This window comes from Gadus chalcogrammus, chromosome 5 (assembly GCF_026213295.1).
Source record: "Gadus chalcogrammus isolate NIFS_2021 chromosome 5, NIFS_Gcha_1.0, whole genome shotgun sequence".
NCBI classification, from domain to species: Eukaryota; Metazoa; Chordata; class Actinopteri; order Gadiformes; family Gadidae; genus Gadus; species Gadus chalcogrammus.
Window position 1 is genome coordinate 21,983,677 of NC_079416.1, and position 18,641 is coordinate 22,002,317.

Sequence of the window (18,641 nt, forward strand, 5' to 3'; positions counted from 1 at the left end):
TACCGAGTGACGTAGGCTCCGTGTGTTGCCGCCTTCAAAACAGCTCGGAGGTTCGGAAGCTCTTACTTGTCTTTACGTAAACCTTCCCTTCTCGAATAAGAGTGTTTAGGAAACGCTCCTCAGAAGTTCGTATGCTATGATATAAAACCGGAAAAACAGATCGTTCGTGAGACTGGACTTCTTAATAACAAGTATGGATGCCCGCAGGGACCTCTTTGCATCTCTTTGCTTCATCAGATGAATCAGTAATTAGAACTGCTTGCGATTGTTGAACATGAGCGAGAATTTAGCAGGTGATGTTTATAATTGTAGGCTATAATTGATCGCAATGCAAATGTTAGAATGGGTGTTAAGTTCGCCTCTTAGTGCTTGCTGCAAATTCACTTCAGTCTTTCAATGAAATGGGCAGCCATTGTTGTGAGGTGAAAACTCCGACCCAACAGAGTGTTCAGAGCACTTTCCTCCGAGCTTAGGGTCCAGACCTCCGAACTTCCCGGAAACTCCGAGCGTTTTGAAGGCGGCATGTGACCCATGGACCGGACCGCGGAATGTCCAACAGCGCTACCCCACAAGGAGCGGTGTCTGCCTGCAGCCAGTATTGCCCGATTTGGCGGGAAATATGCCCCAATCTGGCAACACTGCTCCCTGGTGGCTGCCTGCGAGAGTTCACCGCGGACACTTCTGATAATGCGCTATGGGAGATTCTGAATATCCACGTTCGCGCTGGTAATTAGCTAATTACAGCCATGCATTTGGTATCTTTCTGTAAGATGTCATATTCAGAACTGTCTACACACCACAAGAAGGCCCACAAACATTGGACACTTAATGTAATGCACCTAAATCATAGTTCCATGCAATCTTGGACCAATCACATCGTTTTCTCTAAATTGTAAATACGGAAGTATTAAATCTCTCCCGACGTAAGTCCCGTATCCCACAGGATTCGAACGCGTCGTCCAAGCAACACCAATCGGGGAGAGGAAAACGGACGTGACGTATTAGGAACCAAAGCATCTGCCACGGCAGATGAGGCATGGAAGTGGTTTGTAAACACTTTTAAAACCACCCGTCGGACGTTACTTGTTCCCCAGACACCAAGAGACCCTGGCCCGCTGAGCCGTCCTCAGCGGACGGAGGAGGGACGTTTGATTGACGTCCAGGAGAGAAACGTGCCTGAGTTGAGCCGGCGGGATGGAAGGTAGCGTGGGACTCACTGTGCAGGGTAAACATGACAGTAACATGCTGTTGTCATTTACAATTATAGTACTATTATTATTTGTATCATCCATTTAGTATGTATTTACGCTGGTTTATTGAAGACCTACTGTACTTGGTCTGTATGTATGTCAGTTTGGTAGGGGTAGGTTAGGGTCAGTTAGTTAGGGTTAGGGTCATTAATATAAGGGTGGAGTTAGGTAAGGGTCAGTTAGGTAACGTCAGGTTAGGGTTAGTGATATAGGGTTAGGATAGGGTCCGTTTTTAGGGGTAAGGGTTAGGTGAGGGCTATGTTAGGGGTTAAGTTAGGATCCTCTAGGTAGGGTTAGGTTCAGTTACTTGGGGGTAGAGTTCGTTTAGGTTCAGTAAGGGTGAGGGTCAGTTATTTAGGGGTTAGGTTAGGGTCCTCAAGGTACGGTTAGGTTAGGGTCAGTAGTGGTTAGGTAACCTAACCACTACTGACCCTAACCTAACCGTACCTTGAGGACCCTAACCTAACCCCTAGATAACTGACCCTAACCTAACTTAGGTTAGGGTCAGTTATCTAGGGGTATGGTCAGGTTAGGGTCAGTTATCTAGGGGTGAGGTCACTGAGGTTAGGTTAGGGTCAGTAGTGGTTAGGTTAGGGTCAGTTACCTAGGGGTAGGGTTAGGTGAGGGACCTCTAGGTAGGGTCGATGAGGGCTAGCCTTGCTGTTGCGTTATAATCCCCTTCTTGTCCCTACTTCCAGACCAATCACCATCATCGGAGAGCAGGAAGTGCAGTGCGGTCACAGGAAGTGGGCGGAAGCTGAAGGACAACGCCGCCGACTGGCACAACCTGATCCTCCGCTGGGAGAAGCTCAACAACGAGGGCTCGGGCGTGGCCGAGAAGATCGTCGACCAGCGGCTCAAACGGTGCGTCCGCTCTCATCCTCTGGAGATAGGGTACACATCACCCTTAAAGTTCCCGTGTTGTAGACACAACACAACACACACCACTACACACAAACACACCACTACACACTAACACACCAACACACCACTACACACTAACACACCGCTACACACTAACACACCACTACACACTAACACACCACTACACACTAACACACCACTACACACTAACACACCACTACACACTAACGACCCCCCGTGCCCCCCCCCCCCCCCCCCCAGGTCTCCCGGTGAGGCCGCGGCCCCCCCGCCAGGCTCAGCACCCCCCGCCCGCGGCCGACCCCTGGAGCAGGCGTGCTCCGAGCTTGTGGGTGTGGTCAGCAAGATGGTGGGTAGTTACCCGTCACATCATCTCCATCTAGAGATATCAGGGTGCCTCGCTCAGGGACACCCCAACATTCAGCTAGGAGGAGCATCGAACATCGAATATAAATATAAATAATATTATGCACGAGAACTCTAGTTGAGACGCTGGTTGTTGTCGAGCGCCGGGGCGTGGTGATGAAGTACCGAGTCTGTCCACCAGGCGTCCATCGTCGCCAAGATGGAGCGCCTGGCCTCGTCTGAGCGGGGGGTCCTGGAGCTGGAGACCTTCCAGAGGGGCGCGGCCGGCCGGGGGGGCCCACTGTTCCACGGCTGGCCCACGCAGCTGTTCGGTGGGTTTACCTCACGGGAGGGGAGGGGGGGCTTTATGGTCCCCTGACGGGACGTTTACGGGGACACAACAGGGGACAGACAAACATTTACATTAATAGTAGAAACTAGAACAAAATGCTGAAAATGTATCTCTGTACGCGATACGTTTTGTCTGTACCACAGATGAGACTACTACTAATGCCAACCTTCACAGCTGCTCAGTGTCATATATTTTATATCGATCATAATATCAAAATAGAGGATGCTTCGCTACCATCTCAATAGTTTATAGAATAGAGACAATACATGGAAAGGTCTGCCTACAATACAGCCATGGCCTCTACCGTGCCAATGACATTAAGTAGTAGTAGCAGCCTGTCAGACCAACGATGTGTTCCACCTTTGAATATGTTTTCGTGTCCACCCGGGTCCCTCTAGTGGAGCAGTCGGCAGGCCTGCTGCAGTGCTACCAGAAGGAGCTGGCTCTGAAGCAGAGGGTGCTGCAGGAGCTGGCCCACACCGGGCCCCAGGACCTGTGCATGGTGTACCTCTCCTGCTGGCTGCACCAACCCTACGTCCCCGCAGACAGCCGGCTGGCCCTGGAGGCCCTGCTGCTGGAGACCGGCCACAGAGCGCTGTAGATATAGGTCGGTGTACGACAGACTCCAGTGCTGTAGATATAGGTCGGTGTACTAGAGACTACAGAGTGCTGTAGATATAGGTCGGTGTACTAGAGACTACAGAGTGCTGTAGATATAGGTCGGTGTACTAGAGTGCTGTAGATATAGGTTGGTGTACGACAGAGGGCTGTAGATATAGGTCGGTGTATGACAGAGGGCTGTAGATATAGGTCGTGTACTAGAGCGCTGTAGATATAGGTCGGTGTACTAGACTACAGAGTGCTGTAGATATAGGTCAGTGTACTAGAGTGCTGTAGATATAGGTCGGTGTATGACAGAGGGCTGTAGATATAGGTCGGTGTATGACAGAGGGCTGTAGATATAGGTCGGTGTACTACAGACTCCAGAGGCCTGTGGATATAGATGGGTGTACTCCAGAGGCCTGTGGATATAGGTGGGTGTACCTGACTCCAGAGCCCTGTGGATATAGATGGGTGTACTCCAGACCTCACCCCAGAAAGCTTTTAGTAGCACTCTGTAGTGACGACAACTCTTTATGATCACACACGTTTATTAGAGGGACAGAACCCCTCAACAGATTATAAAACGGTTGTACAGCATCACAATGAATAAAATAACACCATCTGCCTCTTTTCTTGTCCAATGTTGCATCCTTTCCCATGTGTAGTACAAACCCCGGTTACATGTGGACACTTACAGGGTCTTTTATTATAAAAAAGTAATAAAATAGTGCAGCTTTTTTTAAAGATCCTTTTCATATGTATCTACATATAAACATCACAACCAACTAAACACTTCATATTGGAAAGGAAAGACTACTTCTCTATATATAGATAGGAAAACATTGAAAAATGTTTACAAATTTACAAAGCATACTGGGCGCACCGAAACACCTGAAACACAAGTATTGGCACCGTTGGCCGGTTGCCTGGTAACCTGATCACCACGGTACGCTGGTTGCCCGGTAACCAGATTACCACGGTATACAAGCAAGCTTGCAACCTGGTCACTGTCATACGGTAGCTATCTGGCAACCAGGTAACCGCCGTACAACAGTTACCTAGCAACGGCCATAAACCAGTTTCCTAGCAACCAGGTAACCACCATACACTAATTACCTAGCAACCGTGTAGCCGCCGCACACTGTTTAGCTGTCAACCGCCGTGCGCTAGTTGGCTAACCTGCTACCGGTGTTCTGAGTGAACTACTGTACAAGAAGGCTGGATGGAGCGCGGGGAACAAGAGACCAGGGGAGAACCAACACACGCCCAGGAAGTCTGGTTCTCAAGAACTTGAGAGAAGGGAATTTAACTGATTGGGGAACTTAATTGGTTTAACTTTCCCTGGAAGTGGATCATTTGCATTTATACACGTGGTAGGGGTGGATCTCCAACCCCACCGGTCACCTCGTCCGACCCTCCATCCAACCTCCCAATGGGAGGACCCCGCCCCCGCCTCCTGCCCCCGCCTCCTGCCCCCGATCAATCTGCTAGTTTGGATCCAAGACGTCAAATCCAACTTGTGTGTGGATGAGTTCTTCCTCTCCTCTCAGAGCTGGTCCGGGCCGGGTCAGAGCTGGTCTGGGCCGGGTCAGAGCTGGTCAGAACCGGTCCGGGTCAGAGCTGGTCCGGTCCGGGTCAGAGCTGGTCCGGTCCGGGTCAGAACCTGTCCGGGTCAGAGCTGGTCAGAACCGGTCCGGTTCAGAGCTGGTAAGAACCGGTGCGGGTCAGAACCGGTGCGGGTCAGAGCTAGGCTCTGCTCTCCTCTGAGCCCTCGATGCCCAGCAGGGCCTGGACCGCCTCCAGTGGGACCCCCTCTGGGGTCTGGATGTGCATGGTGGTCCCGTCGGGCCCCTCCACGATCACGATCTGGTCCGGAGCCCCGGGCCCCTGGGGGGCAGCGGGCGGGGCGGGGTCCTCTTTGACGCTGGCGGGAGTCGGGGTGGGGACCACGGCGACGCTCTGCTGAGTGACGGCCGGGGTCGGCGCGGAGACCCTGGCGACGATCTGAGTGACGGGCAGGGTCGAGGCGGCGACCGCGGCGACTGGAGTGGGGGCGGTAACCGTGACAACAGCCTGCTGTGGCCCCGCGGCGGTCTCCGGGTGCGTCGGCGGGGCCGCGTCCTCGGTGTCCATGGGCTCCCCCTCGCTGTCGGGGGCCAGGCTGTTGGACAGGTGGTCCTGGATCAGCTCCATGGGGGTGATGGAGCTCAGGAGGGTGGAGGAGGTCAGGGAGGGAGTGGTGGAGGAGGTCAGGGAGGGAGTGGTGGAGGAGGAGGAAGTGATGGAGGTCAGAGAGGAGAAGGAAGGGGTGGTGGAGGAGGAGGAAGTGATGGAGGTCAGGGAGGAGGAAGTGATGGAGGTCAGGGAGGAGGAGGAGGAAGTGATGGAGGTCAGGGAGGAGGAGAAGGAAGGGGTGGTGGAGGAGGGAGTGGAGGAGGTCAGGGAGGTGGAGGAGGGAGTGATGGAGGTCAGGGAGGTGGAGGAGGGCGTGATGGAGGTCAGGGAGGTGGAGGAGGGCGTGATGGAGGTCAGGGAGGTGGAGGAGGGCGTGATGGAGGTCAGGGAGGTGGAGGAGGGAGGGATGGAGGTCAGGGGTGTGGAGGGAGCAAGGGTCTGGGGGAGCGTGGGAAGCAGCAGGGTGGAGGAGCTGGAACAAAGAGAAACATGACGGTGTTACTGAACCGCTAAACGCTGCAACGGTTCTCCAATTAAATGAGGTTCTATCGGAGGTCGCCTCCGTCACACGGAGGTCTGAGAGGAGTTATCTCCGTCACATGGAGGTCTGAGAGAGGAGTTATCTCCGTCACATGGAGGCGGTAGCTACCTGGAGGAGGGTGTGGTGGTGGTGGGGAGAACCCTGGCTCCAACTGTAACTGAAGAAGACAAAAAGTACATGAAGTGAAAACACAACATTACATATAAACCCCAGCTCCTCGAACCCCAAGAAAACCGTACCCAATCTCATCAGAACCCCTTAACCTCATCGGAACCCCTTAACCTCATTGGAACCCCTTAACCTCATCGGAACCCCTTAACCTCATCGGAACCCCTTAACCTCATCGGAACTCCTTAACCTCATCGGAACCCCTTAACCTTTACCATGTCAGAAGCCTTAGCCTCATCAGAACCCCTTAACCTGATCGGAACCCCTTAACCTCATCGGAACCCCTTAACCTTTACCATGTCAGAACCCTTAGCCTCATCAAAACCTCTTAACGCTAACCTCATCAGAACCCCTTAACCTTTTCCATGTCAGAATCCTTAGCCTCATCAGAACCCCTTAACCATGTCAGAACCCTTAGCCTAATCCCAACCTGTGGCTGTGTTGCTGGTCCCAACGGCAGCTATCTGACGGTTGGTTGTGTGGCGTTGTGTAGCGTTGTGTAGCGTTGTGTAGCCCGTACCTTTGGGGGGGTTCTCTATTCCATTCTGCTGGACAGGAACTCTGTTCTCCATCTTGAACCTCTTGGACGGGGGCAGCATCTTGGTGTTCTGGAACCAAGGGACGAAATGATCATCACTGATTCCAGCACACTAGTCGTATAATCTCAAGTATTGAGGATACAGAAGAGGGATTTCTACGATATGTTCACACATTACAGTATTTAGATGTAGAAGAGGGTAAGTACTACAATAACTGACCAAGTGTATTCATTTTAGTACAGCGGACAATAGATAGACATGAGATGGATTACTATATTATATTCATCGTACAACGTGTAAAATATTTGTGTCTGTAGATTATGTCCATATTTGTTTACCTCCATATAGCGCACGTTCTTGGTTGCCAGGTTGGACGAGCTTTGAGCTGAACCGGGGACCACTTTGAGCTTGTTCACCTCGTCGAAGATCCCCAGTGATTTAGCGACCTGTAGTACAAGCAGTCATTAGGACGGGATGTAAAGTCTGCCACGCAGCCGTAGGGAAACACAAGGGGCGTTTCTAATCATTCTAAAGAAAAACAAGACTAACCCAATCTTTCAACCGAAGAAGTGCCAATCTTAACTAACTGGGTTCACAACCTATATCTTAGAGGTATATATATTATATTAAAGGTTTACCCCTACATTGAAAGCATACCCCTATAATGAAAGGCGTACAGCTATATCACAAGCATTCCTATATATATTAAAAGCATACCTCTATATTAAAAGTGTCCCTTTATATTAAAAGCCTACGTCCATATTAAAGGCGTCCCTTTATATTAAAGGCATACCTCTATATTAAATGTGTACCTCTAGATTAAAGGCATACCTCTATATTAAAGCCGTACCTCTATATTAAATGTGTACCTCTTTATTAAAGTCGTACATATATATTTAAACAGTACCTATATATTAAAGGCACACCTATATATTAAATGTGAAGCTTTATTTGAAAGCGCACTGCGTACCTCTATATTAAAAGCGTACCTCTACATTAAAGACATCCCTTTATATTAAAGGCATTAAATGTGTGCCTCCATATTAAAAGCGCAGCTCCATATTAAAGGCGTCCCTTTATATTAAAGGCATACCTCTATAATGAATGTGTACCTTTATTTTGAAAGCAGACCTCTATATTGAATGTGTACCTTTATTTTGAAAGCGTACCTCTATATTGCGGACTTCCAGGGCCGTGTTCATGCCCTGGGGGTTGCAGATATACTCCTGGGCCATCTTGCGGACCTGCCCTTGTAAAGACTCAAACTCGCGGTACACGTCAGGGAAATGGGGCTTGGCTGGACCCTTTTCAACCTGCAGCAACACACAACCACAACACCCACCACGCACATAGTAACCTTAGAGTAGACTGACCCCCACCTACTCCTTACAGACGTACTCACTGTTCAGTTTGCTCAGAAGAGAGTCGGCCAAATGACTCTCTATTTTTGGGAATAGTAATACTAGCTATTGTAATATTTGTTAATAGTAATCAGCAAATAGTAAAAGTAGTAATAGTAATCATGAGTAAATAGTAAATGTAATAAATAGTGATAGTAATCATTATTAATGAGTAAATAGTACTAATGAGTAAATGGTACTAATGAGTCACGGGTACTAATGAGTCACGGGTACTAATGAGTCACAGGTACTAATGAGTCACGGGTACTAATGAGTCCAGGGTACTAATGAGTCCAGGGTACTAATGAGTCACGGGTACTAATGAGTCCAGGGTACTAATGAGTCACGGGTACTAATGAGTCCAGGGTACTAATGAGTCCAGGGTACTAATGAGTCACGGTTACTAATGAGTCCAGGGTACTAATGAGTCCATAGTGCTGGTTCTTAGTGGCGGTACCTTGGCCAGCAGCAGCTCCCAGAGGGTGAGGGCTTTGGCCAAGCGGGGCAGGACCACCTCCAACAGCTCCTGGTCCTCACACTGCTCCACCAGCTACACACACGCACACACACACTTAATATACACACCAATGGACCTTCAGTAAAACACACACACACATGAAGAGAAAGACAGACCTCTAGCAATCTCTCTTTTCCTCTCCACCAGACGGACAGACAGACACAGACAGAGAGACAGAGACAGACACAGACAGACAGAGACAGAGAGACACAGACACAGACAGAGACAGAGACAGAGACAGAGACAGAGACAGACAGACAGACAGACAGACAGACCTCTTGCAGTCTCTCTTTCCTCCTCTCCGTCTGTTGCTCTAGGCTGGCTTTGGCGCCCCCCAGCTTTGGTGGTCTCCCTCTGCGACCCCGCCTGCCTGGGACGCCGATCAGCACCTGGGGGGCAGGACACCTTCATGACCATCGTGGTCCTCAAAGAACCACAACGCCTCGCTCACACTGCGTGCGTCCGTCGACGGATGACCGAGGGCGCGTCTGCCCTATAGGGGACTAGTCTTCGTAGACGCATACTGCAGCCAAACAAATCGCTACCCGCTACAACGGGATGTGTGGATATAAATTCTAAAAGGTGACACAAACAGGAGACTAAAAACAATCCAATCATTCCACATTTCCTTAAAAAAAATATAACAGCCGGATTTTTCCTGCTTATTATTGCAAAATGGATCCAGTAGACGCGTGGAGTGTATTTTGCGCGATCTGATTTCCCGACGGATCTGGGGCTGGCTGAAAAGTTTAACATTTCTCCACTTTTTGACGCAGGCCACCGAGCCGAATGGACGGACGGACCCACAACGCATTACGCGAGCGCCCCATGCAAAGTCAATGAGATCCGACGACGGACGGAGGTAGTGTGAATGAGCCCTAGTGACCCCCAAAATGCATGGAGCTCCCGTCGCGACTCGCACATGGGGGGGTTAAAAATATATTTTAGAATGGGGTACACAACACTCACACACACACCATGGGTGGGGAGGGTTAAGGGTGACATATTATACCACCAGGTGTGTGTGTGATTAGCATTTACAAGCCCTTTTGAAAATCTGCGTCTTCTGACATCACCAGTGGGCGTGGCCACCTAGATTGTAAATGTTAATCACACACACCTGGTGGTATAATGTGTCCCCTTTAACACGACTCTGATGTACGCACCTTGGCTGGGGGTCCGGGAGGGCGGCCCCGGCCTCTCCCGCGGCCCCGCCCCCGCCCGCGGCCCCTGGGCCGACCCGGGCCCCTGGACTGGACCCCCCTGAGGCCCACGGCTGCGGCCGGGCCCCCGTCACTCTGGGGAGGAGAAGCAGGCGTCAGGACACTTCATTGATGCACAGCAAGAGACGCCCCACGTCTAGACCCCCCACGTCCAGACCCCCCACGTCTAGACCCTCCACGTCTAGACCCCCCACGTCTAGACCCGCCACTGCCTTTAATGAATGAACACTGGGGGTCCTAGTCAGGTCCTTTTTGACCGCTGAACTGAAACACATTTTTACTTAAATTTGCATTGTATTTAATTAAATTCAAATTGTATTTATCATCATTAATTATTTTCTTTATGTAAAAGGTATGCATTCCACAATAAAGCCCTTTTGAGAGGAGATAGAGACAGATAGACAGCAGAAGGTGGAGCAGACATACAGCAGTAGGAGGAGCAGACAGACAGCAGTAGGAGGAGCAGACAGACAGCAGTAGGAGGAGCAGACAGACAGCAGTAGGAGGAGCAGAAAGACAGTAGAAGGACGAGCAGACAGACAGTAGAAGGACGAGGAGACAGACAGAAGGTGGAGCAGACAGACAGTAGTAGGTGGAGCAGACAGAGAGTAGAAGGTGGAGCAGACAGAGAGTAGAAGGTGGCGCAGAGAGTAGAAGGTGGAGCAGACAGAGAGCAGAAGGTGGAGCGAGACAGACCGTAGAAGGTGGAGCAGACAGACAGTAGAAGGTGGAGCAGACAGACAGTAGAAGGTGGAGCAGACCTTTATCGATGCGTCGTCGTCGGCATCTTCCTCCTCCTCCTCCTCTTCCTCCTCCTTCTTCTTCTTCTTCTTCTCCTCCCCTTTCTCCTCCTCCTTGGCGAGGGGGTCTCCGTCCTTCTCCACCTCCTCCTTGCCGTCGGGGCGGGGCCCGGCCGGCTCCTGGGCGGTGGCGCCGGCCGGGGTCGCGGCCGCTGCCGGGGCGGTGCTGGGGAGGGGGAGGGGTACCGGCACTCCGTGGGTGGGGTTCAGCTTGAAGTGGCGGTTGAGCCCCCCGTGGCCGATGTAGGCCTTGTCGCAGCTCTTGCACTGGAAGGCCTTGGACTTGTGTCCGCTGCCGGAGGAGGGGGCCCCCTCGCGGCCCTCCTCGCCCTCCTCCTCCACGCTCATCTCAGAGTAGTCGTCCGAGTCCGAGGGGTGGCTCTCGGCCAGGTCCTCGTTCTTGATGAACTTGTAGTCCTTGGCCTTGTACTTGGGGGGCCGGGAGACGCGCCCCGACCGCGTCTGCACCTTCAGCGGCTTCTTCTCGCGGCTCTTGCTCTTCTTCTCCCGCTCCTTCACCTTCTCTTTGGCCGGCGTCGGAAGGGGGGGGCGGGCGCTCGCCACGGCGGCGGCAGCGGCGGGGGACGCGCCCGCCGCCGCCGCCGCAACAGCCACCGTCGTCGGCACGGCGACCGCCACGGGAGACTTGGCGGGACATTTGACGGCGACCGTCTTCCCGTTGGTCGGAGGCTTGACGGCGGGGAGGGCGGAAGTGGGCGTGGTCTTCAGAAGGCGTACGGGGGAGGGGACCACCTTGGGGACCGTCATGGCGACCGGAGCTTGCGTGGCGGTGATCTTGTGCACGGGGAGGGTGAGCGTGGTGGTGGTCTGCCCCGCCATCTTCTGCAGCATGGGCACCAGGGAGCCCACCACGGGGTTGGGGCCCTGGAGCAGCAGCTGGATGGGCGGTTCCCCGGGGTTCTGCTGCAGGTAGAACTGCTGGCCCTGCTGGGTCACTATTGGCTGGATGTGGATGATCTGGGAGCCGCTCACGCTGCCATTGGCTGAGACCTTGATGTGCTGCTGATTGACAGCCATGTTGTTCTGCTGGGGGAAGGTGATGGTGGTCATGGGCTTCAACTCCTGTTTGGGAGGAACCTGGATCTGGATTCTGATTGGCTCAGGCTGGAGACGCAAAAAAGCATTCATTTATGAGTATGTATGACTTATCTGAATAGAATTTCAATATTTGATTGAACATCTGTCCATCATTATGAATGCATTCTTCTATCCCCATCACACACTGGCCCCGACTTCAGAGAAAGGAAAGACCCAGCACGGCACAATACAATATATTATAAATATATGTTTATGCACCTGTACAGTAGTCTAATACCGTTTCAGCGTATGGGACAGTACTACACACATTATAAATATAGGACAGTGGGTAAACTGTAGGATAGTATTTATGTAGTACGTAAACTCTAGGATAGTATAAAACGAATACAAGTGGACTCTGACCTTCTTTGGAGACAGTCTGACGGTATTGCTGGACTGTATTGCCACCTGCTTGGCCACGTTCTTCAGCTGCTGCGACGCGTGGACCTGGTGCTTGACCCCGCTTCCCGCCGCTTCCACCGGGTTGGCTTTCAGCGTGAACAGCCCACCGGCGTCCCCAGCACCCCCGAGCTGCTCCGCCGGCTTGGCGGCCACCGCCTTCTGCTGGGCCGGAACGGGCGGGCTCTGCTGCAGCTGGGATTTGGTGACTTGGTCAATAACTTGCTGGAGTTCGCTGGGCGCCAGGGTCGCGAACTGCGTGCTACTCGCAGGGATTGTTTTGATGATCTGGTTGTCAAACAGGCGGGCTGCCTCGCTGTCCGAGACCTGGACGATCTGCTGTTTGGTCAACTGCTCCACCAAAGCCTGATGCTCTTCGGCTGTCAGACCCGATCCCTCCACGAAGCTCCCGTCCGGCTGGACGTATATGATGGTGGTGTTTGAGGACAGCGCGTTGACTAGCTCGGCACTGACCGTAGTGTACTCCGTGGAGGTGCCGGCGTACACCGCCTGTTCCACCTGGCCGCCGTCCACGGTGTGTGTGACTATGGAACCATCGTCCACGCTGTGTGTGATGATGGAACCATCGTCCACGGTGTGTGTTACTAGTGCACCATCGTCCACGCTGTGCGTTACTAGTGCACCATCGTCCACGCTGTGTGTTACTAGTGAACCGTCGTCCACGCTGTGTGTTACTAGTGAACCGTCGTCCACGCTGTGCGTAACTAGTGAACCATCTTCCACGGTGTGTGTGACTATTGAACCATCTTCCACCGTGCGCGAGACTAGTGAACCCTCTCCCACGGTGTGTGTGACTATGGAGCCATCGTCCACGCTGGTTGTGACGAGGGGGCTATCTCCCTCCGTCTTGGCGGTGCAGGTCTGCAGGAAGTCCGTCAAGCCCTCAGCAACTGTCACTCCCGCGGTTATTTGGCTCTTCTCGGTCGGGTCATCCGAGGGACCTTCGGTCGAGTCTATCTGGGGTGCAGGCGGTGGAACACACTCGACATCATGTTCTGCCGCCTCCGCCGAACACAATTTATTCTCCTCCTCGTTGTCCGCCATTTTGGCTCGAGAAGACTAGCCACCAGCGTCACAAGCTAAAAATAATGTGCAATAAACGGAGCCGCTCGATCGATTAGAAAAATGAATTGTAACCAGCAAAAACGTGATCAAATAAATGTTAGCATTAATAATCGATAAAATAGACGCATTTAATGTTTGAAAACATCAACTTGTAAAATTAAAACACGAAAAGATAACGGACCGCGAAGATTTTTTTACTAGCCTAGCGTTTTCCTTCGACGGAGTCAAGAGGAAATGGTTCCCGGACTGGATCGACAACAAACTGGCCGAGCGGCGGAGATGTGACATGGCTTTGGCTTCACTGCGAGGAATTAGACACTACATATACACGTGGCACGCTATGCTCTAAATCCCTAAATAGATAAGCGTTATAACTACATCGCGAACCTATCTCGGCGAATGTGCTGTTATAATTCCATTAATACATACAGGACATCCGAGAATACGACAGGCAGTATCGGACAATACGGTCGTCACTCCGTTCCGACTCCACCGCCGGGGATTGCCAACACCCGAGTTATCTCAGTGACGTTGTTTCCGTATCCGGCTATTTTTTTTTTCTCGACAGGGGGAAAACAAAATCGTTATTTTTCCTTACTATTAATATCAAGTCAGTGCTACCTTTATTTGTTTACATAACAACAATTTATCCATAATTTATATACAATAAATAAAGTAAAAATATAAATGCCATGAATGAGTCATTCGTTATGTTCTGCCTTCTCATTGGTCGCCAATTGGTGGCGCAGTTCAGCAAGGACGTGCGGTTTGTTGACATCGGAACAGCCTCTGAAACGCTGCAATGTTTGTCTTTCAAGACACAATGTTGAAGCTGAGCAATGTCATCCGTGTCGTTTTGAATCCAAATATCATCCACGGTATCATCCTATTAGAAAGACACATTCTGTAAGTTTGTTTTATATCTGGGTCATTATTGGTAGCGATAAGGGTTTCCTGCTGCTATCCGGGCTAATAATGCTAGCCTTCCGCCCATCCTGTGCCATGCACAGCCCAAATAATCAAATGTTGTCTTTTAAATTACTCTAATCAACTGTGTATACTGCGTTACTGCAAACTGCACCAGCCTGTGTGGTTGATAGATATATGCGTGTCACTCAGAGTAGAATGACATTTTTTATAGTGCATAGTTAATATTGATATAACATGAATATACTTGCACAACAACGGAGCATAGTCATCACACAACATGATATGTATAATGCAGACATAAGATTGGTTAGTCAATATTCTAGTAAAGCTTTTTTTATTGTTTAGCACAAGCTATTTAGCTGGCCCATCCTCGCTTTGAGCCATGGCAACGCCGACCCCCCCACAGTCCATCCTGAGGGAGTTCTGCCCTCTGTACTACTTGCTGAACAGCATCCCAGAAAAGGTACCCCGACCCCCCCCCCCCCCCCCACACACAAACACACACACACACACACACACACACACACACACACACACACACACACATCACATACAGATCAGAAGGATTAGTATAGTCATATGAAGGATTGAGATTTTGTATACCTCAAGAAGGTCATTATTTATTTTTAAGGTGAAGGTGATACCATTACAAATGAATGTCCTCAAAGATGGTCCGTCCCTGGTTATACCGTGTTTCTGTACGGCTCCAGGTCCAGAAGGGTTTCCGCTCCGTGTTGGTGTACCTGACTGCGCTGGACAGCAGCCGGGACTTCATCGCTGTGGGCAGCAGCATCGGAGTCCTCTATCTGTACTCCCGCAGGCTCAGTCACATGGACAAGCACCACATCAAGGTTAGCTGTCTGTACTGCACACCACATCGGAGTTAGCTTTCTGTACTGCACACCACATCAGGGTTAGCTGTCTGTACTGCATCAGTCACATGGACAAACACCTCATCAAGGTGCGTTAGGTTAACCCTAACACTACACTAGAAAAGATTGGGATGCTTTCCCTTCAAACCGTTAATATATAATGTATATATATGTTTGTTTGTTTTTTATATTTAAGGCATTATCATATAGGAATATGATAATGCCTTATCATATTCCTTATTCCATATTCCTTACATATCATTCATAATATCTTGGATATAGGAAATTATTTTTAATTTGATATGAATACTTGAATTATAATAATGATATACATATGATATAAACATGAAACTAATTATTCAGAAAAATCATCTCTCGAGGCACTGTCAGAATTTCCCCCAGAAATTATGTATATATTCTCATTCTGTATGGTCTCATACTTAATCGTGTGTGTGTGTGTGTGTGTGTGTGTGTGTGTGTGTGTGTGTGTGTGTGTGTGTGTGTGTGTGTGTGTGCGTGTGTGTGTGTGTGTGTGTGTGTGTGTGTGTGTGTGTGTGTGTGTGTGGGCGTGTACAGGGAAAATCTGAAGCTATTACAGCAGTGAAACTCCTCAGCTGTTTTGACGATCTTGTTGCCGTGGGAACGGCATCAGGACGGGTTACGGTGTTCCAGCTCGTCTCTCAACTTCCTGGCCGGAATAAGCAGGTACAGGAAGTGCAGGAGGAGGTCAGGAAGTACAGTGGGAAGGACAGGAAGTACAGTGGGAAGAACAGAAAGTACCGTGGGAAGGAAAGGAAGTACAGTAGGATGGACAGGAAGTAAGGTGGGAAGGAAAGTAAGTACAGTAGGATGGACAGGAAAAACAATGGGAAGGACGGGAAGTACAGTGGGAAGGACATTAAGTACAGTAGGAAGTTTAGAAGGAAGTACAAGAAGCAGTGCCTTTCAAACTGTGGGTCGTGACCAATAAGCAAGGCACCACGTGGATGATGTGTGTCACGTCAGTGATGATCTTGAGAATGTTTGAAGTCTCACAAGGGGAACACGAATTACCAATAGAGAAATGTTTATCATCCCACTTTCAGGAAGTATTTTGTTACTTATTTTACTGCGCCCTGCTGTCTGGGCCCTGCTAGGCCCAGACAGCAGGGCCCAGACTGGGACCAGCCTGGGACCCTGCTTGGCCCCGCAGAGATCATAGGGTTGGTAGTGCAGTCGCTGGTTAAAGAGGCAGGCTGACCGCTGGCTGTCTCCCTAGCTGCGGCGCTTCGATGTGCTGGGCCTCCACAAGAGCACCGTGACCTGCCTGGCCTGGAGCACCAACGGGGCCAAGCTCTTCTCCGGGGACGACAAGGGCCGGGTGGTCTTCACCGCCCTGGAGCTCGACAAGGTCCAGCTACAACACAGCCGCACGCGCACGGGCACACACACACACACACACACACGCAAGGGCATGGACGCACACAGAGGCACGCACGCACTTTACAAACATAGCAAGATACAAAGCATCACACAACAACAACGTAATTTATCACAACATAACACAGCACAACGTAACGCAACAGAAACACAACACAATGTACCACAACAGTACACAACATGACTGCACGACAGAAAACAATGCCAATACAATTTGATACACTTTATGACGGCATTATCAAACACACGAAAACATCCATTTTAAATGAGATCCATTTTTACCCAAGATCCCAACCATAACGTTTGTGTGTGTGCGCATGTCCGTCTGTCTGTCTGTCTGTCTGTCTGTCTGTCTGTCTGTCTGTCTGTCTGTCTGTCTCTGTCTCTGTCTCTGTCTCTGTCTCTGTCTCTGTCTCTGTCTCTGTCTCTGTCTCTGTCTCTGTCTCTGTCTCCGTCTCCGTGGTAGGGGGAGTGTAAGCCGGTGATATTCCTGGAGGAGGCGTCTGGGATCGTCCAGCTGGAGTACAGCCACACGGTGCTGTTGGTGTGCAGCCAGCAGAGGGCGCTGTTCTTTTCCACCCAGCAGCAGGTCCTGCAGCAGATGGGGACCAAGCCAAGGAAGAGGTCAGAGACCCGGTTGACTCTGGGCTATCCCCCTGCCCCTTCCTTATTTATAGACCTAATTTAATATATAAACCTTATGATCCTAATAATTCTGAACCCAAAATCGCTACACAAGCCTTATCTAATATAGTTAGAATTATTATTCATATTGTGACTATACGTGTGTGTGTGTGTGTGTGTGTGTGTGTGTGTGTGTGTGTGTGTGTGTGTGTGTGTGTGTGTGTGTGTGTGTGTGTGTGTGTGTGTGTGTGTGTGTGTGTGTGTGTGTGTGTGTGTGTGTGTGGGTGCGTGCAGTGGGCGGTTCGGGGCCTGCTTCCTGCCCGCTCTGTGTAAGCAGAGCGACCTCCAGGTGCTGGCTGCGCGGCCCGGCTTCAGGCTGTGGAGGGCCGACATCCAGGGCCTGGCGGAGGACGCGCAGCTCTTCAAAGACCTCTCCAGCACTCCCGTAGGCTCCTGTTAGCACACAGCTAGGCTAACACGTTAGCACACAGCTAGGCTAAAACATTAGCACAAAGTGAGGCTAACATTAGCACAAAGCTAGGTTAACATTATAGCACATTGCTAGGCTAGCATTATAGCACACGGCTAGACTCACATTAGCACAAAGCTAGGCTAAAATTAGCACAGAGCTAGGCTAACATTATAGCACACAGCAAGGTAAAATTAGCACAAAGCTAGCCTCACTTTAGCACAGAACCAGGCAGACATTATAAAGCTAGACTTACGTTAGCAAAGATATCGCAAACATTTTAGCAACCAGCTCTGCTAAAATTAAGTACTGAGCTAGGCTTACAATAGCATGCAACTAGGCTAATATGAGCATAAAGATAGGCATTCGTGCATAGGGTAATAGGGTAACATTGTAATCTGGTCCTCATTAGCGCTAAGCTAAGCTAACATTTTGCGCGCTGCTAAGTACAAATCACAAAAGTCATATCGGGCACATTACAGCATGGTCCTCTTAGCATGGAGCCAGGCGAATACGTCCACCTGTCTGTTCACCTACCTGTCTGTCTGTCAGGTCCCGGAGTTCCAGTTGTTCCCCAGGCCGTCCACGGCCGGCGCCTACCACCCGGCAGAGAGACAGCTGGGTCTGCTGTCCTGTTTCCATAGAGACGGCTGGCTGCTCAGCTGGAACGAATACAGCGTCTATGTCGTCGACTGTCTTAACGAGGTGCCTCCATTATCCTCTTTGTTTTTTGCTAACTGATAATTAACTTTCATTAGCGATAGTACCGCATCTATAATTACTCCTCTATAGTGATCTATTAGATATAAGGTATTTGTAGTGGTGTAAGGGTATTAGTTAAGGTACTGGTATCGTCAGGGAATGGGCTAAGGTACTGGTATGGGCATCAGGGTATTGGTTCAGGTACTGGTATTGTCAGGATATGGGTTAAGGTACTGGTATGGGCGTC

General features: G+C 50.5%; 3 protein-coding genes across 4 annotated transcripts in view; 2 read left to right on the plus strand and 1 right to left on the minus strand.

Annotated features, from left to right (window-relative positions):
- On the plus strand, positions 1 to 4,856 carry cinp (cyclin dependent kinase 2 interacting protein). Of its 2 annotated transcripts, none has more exons than XM_056590003.1 (5): positions 1 to 1,225; positions 1,949 to 2,114; positions 2,376 to 2,481; positions 2,680 to 2,809; positions 3,228 to 4,856. In XM_056590003.1, the coding sequence occupies exons 1-5, from the start codon at positions 1,195 to 1,197 to the stop codon at positions 3,428 to 3,430; spliced, it is 636 nt and encodes a 211-aa protein (XP_056445978.1). In that variant the 5' UTR covers positions 1 to 1,194; the 3' UTR covers positions 3,431 to 4,856. The 2 variants fall into 2 exon arrangements, with proteins under 2 accessions (XP_056445978.1, XP_056445979.1); XM_056590004.1 differs by having other exon boundaries at positions 1,111 to 1,201.
- Positions 4,855 to 13,891, minus strand: znf839 (zinc finger protein 839). The gene is made up of 10 exons (XM_056589790.1): positions 12,257 to 13,891; positions 10,757 to 11,920; positions 9,939 to 10,070; positions 9,048 to 9,161; positions 8,713 to 8,805; positions 8,025 to 8,168; positions 7,194 to 7,301; positions 6,837 to 6,924; positions 6,257 to 6,305; positions 4,855 to 6,079 (listed from the first exon to the last, which is right to left on the minus strand). Exons 1-10 carry the CDS (start codon positions 13,355 to 13,357, stop codon positions 5,179 to 5,181), a joined length of 3,894 nt encoding a protein of 1,297 aa, XP_056445765.1. The 5' UTR covers positions 13,358 to 13,891; the 3' UTR covers positions 4,855 to 5,178.
- Positions 13,121 to 18,641, plus strand: part of tecpr2 (tectonin beta-propeller repeat containing 2) — a 21,809-nt gene continuing 16,288 nt past the window's right edge. Inside the window, exons 1-8 of the mRNA XM_056590489.1 lie at positions 13,121 to 14,284; positions 14,654 to 14,771; positions 15,019 to 15,159; positions 15,757 to 15,885; positions 16,439 to 16,570; positions 17,066 to 17,223; positions 17,518 to 17,668; positions 18,245 to 18,397. Coding sequence (XP_056446464.1) covers positions 14,691 to 14,771; positions 15,019 to 15,159; positions 15,757 to 15,885; positions 16,439 to 16,570; positions 17,066 to 17,223; positions 17,518 to 17,668; positions 18,245 to 18,397 — 945 coding nt within the window. The 5' untranslated portion in view covers positions 13,121 to 14,284; positions 14,654 to 14,690. The remainder of the gene's footprint in view (positions 14,285 to 14,653; positions 14,772 to 15,018; positions 15,160 to 15,756; positions 15,886 to 16,438; positions 16,571 to 17,065; positions 17,224 to 17,517; positions 17,669 to 18,244; positions 18,398 to 18,641) is intronic.

Excerpts from the sequence above, each read along its gene's own strand:
- cinp (XM_056590003.1), top strand. The coding sequence starts at position 1,195 with ATGGAAGGTAGCGTGGGACTCACTGTGCAGG. Across the intron at positions 2,115-2,375 it reads GTCGACCAGCGGCTCAAACG|GTCTCCCGGTGAGGCCGCGG; the intron begins GTGCGTCCGCTC and ends CCCCCCCCCCAG. Across the intron at positions 2,482-2,679 it reads TGGGTGTGGTCAGCAAGATG|GCGTCCATCGTCGCCAAGAT; the intron begins GTGGGTAGTTAC and ends TCTGTCCACCAG.
- znf839 (XM_056589790.1), bottom strand. The coding sequence starts at position 13,357 with ATGGCGGACAACGAGGAGGAGAATAAATTGTGTTCGGCGGAGGCGGCA. Across the intron at positions 11,921-12,256 it reads TCAGACTGTCTCCAAAGAAG|CCTGAGCCAATCAGAATCCA; the intron begins GTCAGAGTCCAC and ends TTGCGTCTCCAG. Across the intron at positions 10,071-10,756 it reads ACGACGACGCATCGATAAAG|AGTGACGGGGGCCCGGCCGC; the intron begins GTCTGCTCCACC and ends TCTCCTCCCCAG.